The sequence below is a fragment of the Hypanus sabinus genome, chromosome 7, assembly GCF_030144855.1.
Source record: "Hypanus sabinus isolate sHypSab1 chromosome 7, sHypSab1.hap1, whole genome shotgun sequence".
In the NCBI taxonomy this organism is placed as follows: Eukaryota; Metazoa; Chordata; class Chondrichthyes; order Myliobatiformes; family Dasyatidae; genus Hypanus; species Hypanus sabinus.
Genome location: NC_082712.1, coordinates 108,709,604 through 108,721,696, shown reverse-complemented (window position 1 = coordinate 108,721,696; position 12,093 = coordinate 108,709,604). Strand labels below are relative to the sequence as shown.

At 40.4% G+C, this 12,093-nt stretch overlaps 1 protein-coding gene across 4 annotated transcripts in view; it reads left to right on the top strand.

Annotated features, from left to right (window-relative positions):
* Positions 1 to 12,093, top strand: part of slc39a13 (solute carrier family 39 member 13) — a 65,014-nt gene that overhangs the window by 18,311 nt on the left and 34,610 nt on the right. For all 4 annotated transcript variants that reach the window (XM_059975358.1, XM_059975357.1, XM_059975356.1 and 1 more), the window contains exon 4: positions 4,566 to 4,690. In XM_059975358.1, coding sequence (XP_059831341.1) covers positions 4,566 to 4,690 — 125 coding nt within the window. The remainder of the gene's footprint in view (positions 1 to 4,565; positions 4,691 to 12,093) is intronic.

Below are 12,093 nucleotides of genomic sequence, written 5' to 3'. Positions count from 1 at the left end.
TCCCCTCTACCCTTTAAAAAGGTAGAGTGTTCCAATGAAACATTTAAGCTGAAAAGGCATAAAGCGAAGAACCATTAATTTATATGGGACAATTTTTCGTAAAAGCAAAAATCCTCTTTGTAATGGGAAAACGGCTTACTAATGTAGGTCTTTTGTAAAAGTGAAGTGGCGTAAAGTGGGGGGACATCTGTATTCAGTTCTGGTTGCCTCATTATAGGAAGCGTGTGGAAGCGTTAGAGAAGGTGCAAAGGAGATTAGAGAGCAAGTCTTATGAGGATAGGTTGAACAAGCTAGGGCTTTTCTCTTTGGAGCCAAGGAAGATGAGAGGTGACTTGGTAGAGGTGACAAGATAAAAGGCATAGATTGAATGGATAGTCAGAGACTTTCTGCCCAGTGCAGAAATGGCTAACCTGGCATAATTTTAAGGTGATTGGATTAAAATGTAGGGCAGTTGCCAGATGTAATTTTTTTTTAAACACAGAGTGGTGTGTGTGTGACAACGTGCCAGTGGTAGTGTTACAGGCAGGTGCCTTAGTGACATTTAAGAAACACTTGGGTGATGGAAAATGAAGGGAAGGTTTACATTGATCTTGCAGTAAGTTATAAGGTCAACACAACATCGCTGGCTGAAGGCCTCTACTGTGCTGTAATGTTCTATGTTCCATAAATTATCCTGAAGTGTCTACATCAAATTCCATTTGAAACCTATACATTCAAGTCTTGTATTTTGCTGATTTACAATCTGCATACTCACAAGATCAGCCCAGATTTCACCCTGTACTTCAAAACTGATCGCTGCTGATAAAATTCAACTTATTTAGTGTGTTTTAAGAATATTGGGTACAAAAAAGAATGTATTTCTTCTCGTTATCTGTGGGGAAATCTTTGTTATACCTATTAGATACTGAGGACTTGTTGCAGCTAACAGGTTAGAGCCGGGGGTGTTGGGACTTCACTGAGGGAAGAAGTGAGCAATGGTAGCAGACTAGTTTCATGTAAGTTGTGCCTTAGTTATATGAGCATATTGTAGAAGCCTTGAATGGAAAGAGTGATGCAATAATGTGCTCCAGGTCTTTATGGAAGTGTTTTAAGAAAAACATACATAGGTTTCTTGAGAGAAAATTGTAAAGGGGATTCATTTTTTAAAGCCTTGAAGATGCCTTTAGCTTTCTTATTCCTGTTGGCCAAAAGTGTACTTCTGGTTAATCCCACTTCAGTTGGAGTCTTGGAGGTTATCACTGTAAGAGCTCGTCTGGAAAAATTGCAGATATGATCAGGTTGAATGCATCCACCACCCTTTTATGCAGTGAGTAACTCAATGATGAAAATCATTTTTTCTCAACTCACTAATTCATCAGTTAACTTCAATCTGTGCATCCCAGTTACTGTACTATTTGTTCAAAGGAATTAGGTTCTTGATGCTTGCCCTTTAGGAATCTCATATTTCAGAATGCAATAAACATTAAATTTAGGAATAACATAAGTATTGAGGGGACCAGAAGCAGACTTCAAAAGAATGTGTCACATAATTTCACTAATCTGCTTGTACTGTGAAATTTAATGCAGGAATAGAATAGGTGTTTTGGAAGAATAAATGAGGAAATATTTAAGTTGTACAATTTTTTTAAGGGAGTATGTCCAGGGTTCAGTTACATAAATCTATGAAAGTGGCGAAAGAAGACAGGGTCTTTTAATGTAAAAGCATGTGAGTTCCAGATATATAACTGGTAAAGTATTCAGAAGAGGGATATGAGAATTTGTTTTAACAGGAAAATGTGGCTTAGACAGAGGACAGTTGTGGCTCTACTCACTTTATACTTATGACTGTGAGGTTAAGCACGACCCCAATGCCATATTTAAATTTACTGACAGCACCACTGTCATTGGCTGAATCAAAGATGAATTAGCATATAAGAGGGTGATTGCAAATCTGGCAGAGTGGTGTCACAACAGCAACCTCTCACTCAATGTCAGCAAGACCAAGAAATAATTATTGACTTTTGGATGAGGAAACCAGAGGTCCATGAGCCAGTCCTCATCGAAACTTCAAAAGTGGAGAAGTTCAACTTTAAATACAGCGGCAAAATGGTTAGTACAACACTTTACAGTACCAGTGCCCTGGGTTCAATTCCGGCCGCTCAGGATTTTGCACGTTCTCACCGTAACCCCATGGTTTCCTCCCACAGTCCAAAGATGTACCGATCGGTAGGTTAGTTGGTCATTATAAATTATCCTGTGACTAGGATTAAGTCGGATTGTTGGGCAGCATGGCTCAAAAGTCAGGAAGAGCTCATTCCAAGCTGTATCTCAATAAATACATGTCAGGGGATCTGTCCTGCGTCCAGGATGTAAGTGCCATTACGACACTGCCTCTACTTTGACAAACTTCTATAGATGTGTGGTGAATAGAATATTGACTGGTTGTATCATGGCCTAGTATGGAAACACCAATGCCCTTGTATAGAAAAGTCTGAAAAAGTAGCTGATGCAACCCAGTCCGTCATTGGTAAAGTCCTTCCCACCATTGAGCTACAAGAAAGCAACATCTATCACCATCATCCAGGCAATGATCTCTTCTCACTGCTGTCTTCACGAAGAAGGTACAGGATCCTCGGAACCCAAACCACCAAGATTAGGAATAGTTATTACCTTTCAGCTTTCAGGGTCTTGAACCAGAGGGGATAACTTCACTCACCCATCACTGCACTGTTCCTACAACCTAGAGACTTTCAAGGACTCTTCATCTCATGTTCATAATATTTATTATTTTTCTTTTTGTACTTGGACAGTTTGTTTTTGCACATTGATTGTTTGTCCATCCTGTTGGGTGCAGTCTTTCATTAATTCTATTGTTTCTTTTATTTACTATGATTGCCTGAAAGAAAATGAATCTCGGTTATACATGGTGCATATATGTACTTTGTTAATAAGTACTTTGAGAAACATTGCCATTTTTGACAGGTGGTTGCCCGAAAGCGATGATGTAAGAATATTCAACCAAACTTTGAAAGGAACTCTGACAGTGCTAGAAGAAAAGTGGGACTATCTTCATAGCATCTTCAGAGCCAGCACAAGCACAATCAGCCACATATTATCATGTGCTTAGAGATTCAAATAATCTAGGGAATGAGAGCATGAGCATGGAAGGAAGTAAAACTGACTAAGATGGCAGGTTTTGTTAATTCCAACTACTTGAGTAATATTCTCTGTGGGACATGCTGTCCTTGTCCAGCTGGCCTATATTTGGTTCTATATAGCAACAATTGCAGTTACAGTGTTTAAAAGACATTTGGACAGATACTTGGATAGGAAAGGTATAAAGGGATATGGGCATAATGCATGCAAATAGAATTAATGTAGATAGGAATCATGATCAGTGCAGAGCATGTGGGCCAATAGGGCCCGTTTCTGTTAGGGATTCAGCAACAATAAATATATAAGTGAGGCAGGGTTTTTTATAACAAATAAAACATTTATTAAACACTGAAAAACAAACCCCCAAAAGCAAACAAACAACTAACGTAACTGGAAATCAGCTGCTGTGCAGCAGCTTAAACAGTTCTTAAAGGAATAAAGCAAAAACAGTTCTTAAAGCGATGGTGCAAAAACAGTTCTTCAAAGTAGTACTGCAAAAGTTCAAAATGCTTACAGTCCATTAAAGGAGACTTTTTAGACGATTTAAATTCTTTCACGTCGTGTTGCTGCGGTTCCCAGTCGAACTATACTTTTCCCGGAGAATTTACGTTAAAGGCACTGACCTTTCGTTTACAAAACTGTACCCAACCCTTTCTGCTATTATTGCAGGGGTTAGCATGGGGACAGCCAACGAATTCCTTCTGAATGTGGATCAAACAAGGTCAAACCTGTTTCACCGTCGAAATCAACTTTCCTCGATCTTTTAGCTCCCAAACACCGATCTTCACTCTCCACTGATTTTTAACTGGCAGTATTATAAAGAAACTGCCCACAATGACCTTTTTAAACTTTAGGCATTAAATAAAACTCCACCTTTCAACCAAACTGCGTCATAATATTGGACCACGCAAAATGGCAAATCCAGCCACGAACTGCCCCTCCTCACAGGGAGGGGTCCTCCTTTTATACACTGTATAAAAAAAACCTGTCACATGACCTCTACTGGCGGGAAAATGATGTCACTCCACCATCACAAGACCACTACCTTAGGTCCAGCATATCTTCAACACCACTGTCACGTGACAAGTACAAGATACCCACGGGTACGTAACACTGTGAAGTCTGATTCCATGATTTATTGTAATTAATTCTTAACTGGATAAACAAATTACCCAATTAAATTGCAAAAAAGGTGGATTTTCAATTTTTCTAGCATTTTCTCTTGCATAGCTCTATATATAACCAGAGAAGCTTAAAGAAATTACAGCAGCTTTGCCAATGAAATGTGCTGGTTGGTTAGTGTGCATTTGAACCCAAGCAAGTAGAAATGTACACAATAATTCGTACAATAATTACTTAAGTCAGGAGCTTTCTTGCCTGAGACGCATTTTCTTTTCAGCTCTTCTCACCACTTTGTGTCTTATGTGCAGATGGAGGCTATAGTCGAGACCAGCAAAGGAAGTTGGGATTTTGGGTGATTGTTGGACTACTTGCTTTCTTTGTTTTGGAGAAAATATTCCCAGATAAAGATGAAGAGGAAACAGAATATCACAAAGTAAGTGAAGTATAAACTAGTCAACCACCATAAACCGCTAAAAAGAACTTTGGTTCACCAATCCACTTCCTTCTACAAGTGTGTTCGACACCATCCTGAACTATTTTCCACCAATTAACATTCAATCATTATCTATGCTTATTATGGCCTGTACCTTATCTATCTAAACTCATTTCAAAGCCCAAGGACTTTTCCATTTGTCATGGTGATGCATGGCATTGTTTCTGTGGTTCAGTTATGCAGTCATAACTGAAAGTTTGGGAATACTGAGTGAAGAGTCTTGCATTAGGGGAATCTCGAAGCATCCAAGCAAAAACGTAGAGAGTGAATCCTGAAGTATGATTTAGATCTGTTTAAGTTCCTAATTTTAATTGATTTTAGAAAAGATGTTCTAGAATAGAAGTGAATGGAGGGTTATGGACCGAGTGCAGGTCAGTGGGATTAGGTGAGAGTAAGCGTTTGGCATGGACTAGAATGGCCGAGATGGCCTGTTTCCGTGCTGTAATTGTTACATGGTTATATGAAATATGTTTAGCATTTTTGTTTTGTTAAACAATTTCTGCACGAGTGACTGGGAGCTGCTCTGATTTGGAAACTGGTATAGGAATCATGCTATCTTTTTGCAAGGTCTAGAAAGCTATAAAAGTAGAGCTTGAAAAATGTTCCCCACCTGGAAAACAAGAGATTCAGATCTTGAATAAAAGTTAACTGCTGAAAATGCTCAGCAGGTTGGGTAAGATCAGTGGAAAAAGAAGCAAGTACAATTGGCCCTCCTTATCCGCGGGGGCTTAGTTCCGAGACACCCTCCCCTCCCCGCAGATACCAAAAAATGCAGATGCTCAAGTCTCTTATTTAACCTGTCTCAGTGTGGTGGACAGCTCTGAATCCGCGGTGTTTCTGTTCACGAAAATAATCGCAGTCACAGTTGAAAATAGGGTGGAAGTAATAAAGCGTTTGGAAAGAGGTGAAATGCCATTAGTCATTGGAAAAGCATTAGGCTACAATAGGTCAACGATCAGAATAACTTTAATTGAGCATATGAAAGGTCCTGCCCTGATGAAAGCTACAATATTACTAAGCAATGCAGTGGTTTAATTATTGAAATACGTATGCTTCTTAAATGTTTTATAAGCATAAAGGTAAAATATGTACTATATACTAAAAAACTTTTGACTGACGCTAAATAATACCTGATGTACCTGTTCCGACTTCAAATCCCACTTAAAGACGGACTCAGGAACTGAACTCATTCATAACCCGGGGACTTTTAAGTCATTTCTAGATTACTTATAATATCTAATACAATGTGAATGCTATGTAAATAATTGTTATACTGTATTGTTTAGGGAATAGTGACGAGAAAAAATAGTCTGTACATGTTCAAACAACGAGTGCTGGATAGAGAACTTCCAGGTTTTTCTGATCCGCGGTTGGTTGAATCCGCGCGAGTGGAACCCACGGATAAGGAAGGCCAACTGAATTGTTGGTTCAAAATGCCTTAACAGAATTGAGAATGAAAGAAAATGTTAGGTTCTGTTGAGTGATTCCTGTAGTTTCAGTTCCTGGATGTTGACAAGAGTGGGCAAATACCATGGTCATTCATTATTGAGAATGTAGAGTTTTAGCTCATCATACAAGAAGAACATGACTATCATGTACAAAAGAAGCCCCAAGTAATGTTGTGATATTATTAGGAAAACCTTAGTGAAGTAAACACCAGCATTATGAGATGCCTGAAGACTTGCAGTCAGTGAATCAGAAACAGCTTCTTCCCCCCCCACAGATTTCTGAACAGTCCATGAAAACTACTTCATTCATTTTTTTAAATGCAATTTTTTCTACTGTAATTTAAAATAATTTTACATCTTTGCAGTATATTGCTGCTGTAAAACAACAGTTTTCACTAGGGAACTTTGAGCAGCACCCATTTAGAAGTTGGAGATTGGAAGCCTGAGAAGACGTAGCTCACTCAGATTCATGGATTGAGTAGAAAAGGCAGTGACGCGGCAGTTTGAAGCTTTGAGCAGCGCCCAATCAGTGTTTGGGATTTACTGGCGGGGCAAATTAAAGGCAGGGTAGTGGAGTGACCATTGTCGAAGAGGCAGAGTTAGTGGAGACCGAGGCTTTAGCCCTTGAACTTGTCCAAAAGGTCTGAGATTCTTGCTCCCTGTGTGGATGAAAGTGGTGGGTGTAGGAAGGATGGGCAACCTAACTGTGGCACCTTGATTCAGGGAGCCATTCAAGAGGGGGGAGAGAAGACAAATGTAGTGGTAATTAGGGATAGTACAGTCTGGGGAATAGACAGTTTTCTCATGAAGGTAGAGAGTCCTGAAGGCTGTGTTATCTGCTTGGTGCCCGGATTCCGGACATCTTATCTGACCTGAGGAGGAATTTGCAGTGATGGGAAAAGATCTGGTTATTGTGGTCCAATGCCATAGGCAGAATGAGAAAAGAGGTTCTGCTCAGGAAATTTGAGCAGCTAGGGACTAAATTAAAAAGCAGAAGCAGAAAGGTGGTAATCTCCAGATTACCACCTGAGCCATGTGCAATTTGGCATAGGCTCAAGAAGATTAGAGAGTTAAATGTGTGGTTCAAGGATTGGTGTGGGAGAAGTGGGTTTGGATTTATGGGAAACTGGCACCAGTATTGGAAAAGGTGGGGGGGGGGGGAGCTATTCTATTGGGACAGGCTCCACCTGAAATGTGATGGGACCTGCATCCTGGTAAATTGCAAAGCTAGGGCTGCAGATAGGGCTTTAAACTAAATAGCAGGGGAGTGGGTTCAAAAGATTGGAGAAGTATGGATAAAGAAAAAGAGAAATAAAGAAAGTAAAAGCAAAAGTTTAAAAAAAAGAGTGGGGTGCAAAAAAAGTCAAGTGCAAAAGAGACAAAGATAACTAGATTTTAAAAGCACAATGAGTGTAAGGCCACTTTATCTGAATGCTTGCAGAATACAAAACAAGGCCAGTGAACTTGTGGCACAAATCAGTCTAAAGAAGTATGGTTTAGTGGCCATTACAGAAATGTGGTTGCAGGGTGGAGAGCATTGGGATTAAATATCCAAAGATATCAGGTAATGTAGAAGGATAAGCAAGAAGGTAAGGGAGGTGGGGTACTGCTCTTAATTAAAGATGAGATCCAGGTAGTGGTGAGAGACAATATAAGATCTGAGGAGCAGTGTTGAATCCATCTGGGTAGAGATTAGGAATAAAAAGGGAAATAAAATCGCTGGTGTGAGTTGTCCTCAGGCCACTGAATAACATTACAGTGGCACAGGCAATAAACTGAGATATATCTGAGGCATGTAAGAATGGAACAGCAGTAATCGTGGGGGACTTTAACTTGCACACAGTTTGAGTGAATCAAGTTGGTCAAGGCAGTCTTGAGCAGGACTTCATAGAATGCATACGTGTTTGCTTTCTTGAACAGCGTGTAACTGAGCCTATAAGGGAGCATACTATCTTGGATCTGGTCCTGTGCAATGAGACAGATAAAATTAGCAATCTTATAGTTAGGGTTCCTCTTAGAAAGAGTGATCACAGTATGATTGAGTTTCTCATGCAATTGAAGAGTACAATAGTTCCATCTAAAACCCAGTGTATTATGCCTAAACAAGGGACACCACAATGGGATGAGGGATGGTTGGATAGGGGTGACTGGGAATGCAGGCTATATGCTGGGACAGTTGAGAAACAGTGGAAGACTTTCAAAGAGACTTTTCAACAAAAAATATGTTGTGCTCAACAAAAGTATATTCTAGTTAAAAGCAAGGACAGTAAGGGTGGGGAGAGCCAGCCATAGATAACTAAGGAAATAAATAGGAAAGCATCAAACTAAAAGCTCATGTATATGAAGTCAGCAAGAGTAGTGGCAAACTGAAAGATTGGGAGAACTTTAAAGCACCAAAGAACCACTAAGCGAGCAGTAAAGAAAAGGAAATCAGATTATGAAAATAAACTAGCACAAAATACAAAAGCAGATGGTAAAAGTTTTTATAATTATATAAAGCAGAAAAAGGTGGCTAAAGTGAACGTAGGTCCCTTGGAGGACAAGAAGGAAGAATTGATATTGGGTAATGAAATGGCCAAGGCTTTGAATCACTATTTTGTGTTGGTTTTCACGGTGGACGACACGCCGAACATGCCAAACAGAGATGATAGGGATGCGAGGAGAGGTGAGAACCTCAATACAATAGCTATCACTAAAGAGGTAATGCTGAGCAAACTTGGGAGCCTGAAGCTAGACAAGTTCCCTGATCCTGATGGAATGCATCCCAGGGTACTGAAAGAAATAGCAAAGGTTATAGTCGAGGCTTTTGCGATAATTTGCCAAAATTCTCTGGAGTCTGGGCAGGTCCCGGTGGATTGGAAGAAGATGAATGTCACACTACTGTTCAAAAAAAGGATGTAGGATAAAGGCATGTAACTATAGGCTAGTTAGTCTAACGTCTGTGGTTGGGAAAATGCTTGAAGCTATCATTAAAGAAGAAATAGTGAGGCATCTGGAAAGAAATGGATCCATCAAGCAGACACAGCATGGATTTAGCAAAGGCAGGTCCTTTTTGACAAACTTTCTGGAGTTCTTTGAGGATATGAGTGCAATGGATAGAGGGGAACAGATGGACATTATTTAATTGGATTTCCAGAAGGTGATCTATAAGGTGCCACATAAAAGGCTTATACATAAGATAAGGATGCATAGAGTTGGAGGTGATGTATTAGCATGGATAGAGGATTAGTTAACCAATAGAAAGCAGGAAGTTGGGATACATGGGTGTTTCTCTGGTTGGCAATCAGTGGTGAGCGGTGGTGCCGCAGGGATCGGTGCTGGGCCCGCAACTGTTCATGATATACATTAATGATCTGGAAGCGGGGATTAAGTGAGTATCTAAGTTTGCTGATGACACTAAATTGAGTGGAAAAGCAAATTGTGCAGAGGATATGGAGAGCCTGCAGAGAAATATAGATAGGTTAAGTGAGTGGGCAGATAGAGTACGATGTTGGTAAATGCAAGGCCCTCCACTTTGGGAGGAAAAATGGAAGATCAGTTTATTATTTAAATGGTAAAAGATTGTAGCATGTTGCTGCGCAGAGGGACTTGGGAGTGCTTGTACCTGAATCGCAAAAGGTTGGTTTGCAGGTGCAGCAAGCTATCGAGAAGGCAAATAGAATGTTGGCCTTCATTGCTAGAGGAATTGAATTTAAGAGCAGGGAAGTTATGTTGCAACTGTACAGGGTACTGGTGAGGCCACATCTGGAGTACTGTGCGCATATAACATGAAAGGGATAGATAAGATAGAGGCAGGAATGTTGTTTCCACTGGTAGGTGAGACTAGAACTAGGGGAATTTTAATTTGGGAGAATAAATTTAGGATATAGATGAGGATCTGCTTTTTCCAGGGAGTGGTGAATCTGTGGAATTCTCTGTCCCCCAATGAAGCAGTGGAGGCTACCTCAGTAAATATATTTAATGTAAGGTTGGATAGATTTTTGCATAGTATGGAAATTAAGGGTTATGGGGAAAATGCAGGTAGGTGGAGAGGAGTCCATGGTCAGATCAACCATCACCTTAATGAATGACAGAGCTGGCTTGACGAGCCAGATGGCCTATTTCTGCTCCTGTTTCTTATGAAAGAGTTAAGGACCTAACAGAGGAAAGTCACAGCAGTCAGATCTCTGACACTGAGTCTGACTCGGTGACTCAGAAGGGAAGGCAGAGAGGAGGCAAGCTGTGATAAGAGGTTTTGTTAGTTGGGGAACAGAAAGGAGGTTCTGTAGATGAAAATGAGATTCCTGGTTGGGATGTTGTGTCCCAGGTGCCAGGATCCAGAATATCTCAGATCGCGTCCTCAACATTCTTCAGTGGGAGGGTGAACAGCCAGAGGATGTGGTCCCTGTAGGTACTAATGACATAAGGAGGAAGAGTGACAAGGTTCTGCAAAGGAAGCTGTGTGCTAAGTTGAAAGGCAGGACCTCCAGGTTTGTGATCTCACAATTGTTATGCATGCTACGTACTAGTGAGGCCAGAAATAGGAAGGTCATACAGTTTAACATGTGGCTAAAGTTTGATGTTTGGGGGGTGGGGGCAGATATAAGAGTTTTGGTTATCATTGGAAGGTGGGACCTGTACAAAAGAGATAGTTTGCACCTGAACTGGAAGAGGACTAATATCTAACGGGAAGGTTTGATAGTGCTGCATGGTGGGGTTTAGATGAGAGTTGCAGGGGGATGGGAACCAGAGTGCCAGAACAGTTAGTGGAGAGGTTGAGGAGACAGATGTTGGTAAGACCTCAGACAAAGACAAGGAGTCAAAAAATTGAGCATGGTGCGACTAGTGTCCTGAGCTGCGCATATTTCAATGCAAGAAGTATAGTAGGAAAGGCAGATGAGCTTGGGATGGACCGACACCTGGAATTATGATGTAGCCATTAGTGAGACTTAATTACAGGAGGGATGGGACTGGCAGTTCAATATTCCAGGGTTTCGTTATTTTAGATGTGACAAAGCAGTAAGGATTAAACAAGAAAGGCTGACATTACTAGTATGGGAAAATGTCACAGTAGTACTCAGGACACTGGAGAACTCATCTAGTGAGGCTTTATGGGTGGAACTGAGAAATAAAAAAGGAATGATCACATTAATGAGGCTACAGTATATTACAGACCACCCAGCAGTCTGAGGGATTTAGAGGAACAAATTTGTAAAGAGATCAGACTATTGCAAGAAACATAAGTTTGTTCTGGTAGGTGGTTTTAACTTCGCATGTATTGACTGGGAATCCCATACTGTAAAAGGACTGGATGGAATTGAGTTTGTCAGATGTGTTCAGGAAAGAGTCCTTCATCAGTATGTAGAAGTCCTGACAAGAGACTTTATGATACTTGATCTGTTATTAGATAATGAGACAGGGCAGGTGACAGAGGCTTGTGTAGGGGAACACTTTGCTTCTAGTGATCACATTGCCATTAGCTTCAAAGTAAATATGCCAAAAGTTAAGTCTGGTCTGTAGGTTGAGATTCTAAATTGGAGAAAGACCAATTTTGAAGGTATCAGAAATAATTTGGCAAGTGTGGATTGGGACAAGTGTTTTCTGGCAAAGGTGTACTTGGTAAGTGGGAGGCCTTCAAAAGTAAAATATTGAGAGTACAAAATTTGTGTGTGCCTGTCAGAATAAAAGGCAAAGATAACAAGTGTAAAGAACTCTGACTTTCAAATGATATTAAGGCCCTGGGTAAGAAAACAAAAATGTACTTAGCAGGTATTGATATGGTAGGGACAAATATGGATCTTATGGAGGATATGAAATGCAAGAGAACACCTAAAGAAATGAGGAGGGCTAAAAGAAGGCATGAGATTACCCTAGCAGACAAGGTGAAGGAGAATCCTAAGGGATTCTATGGATATG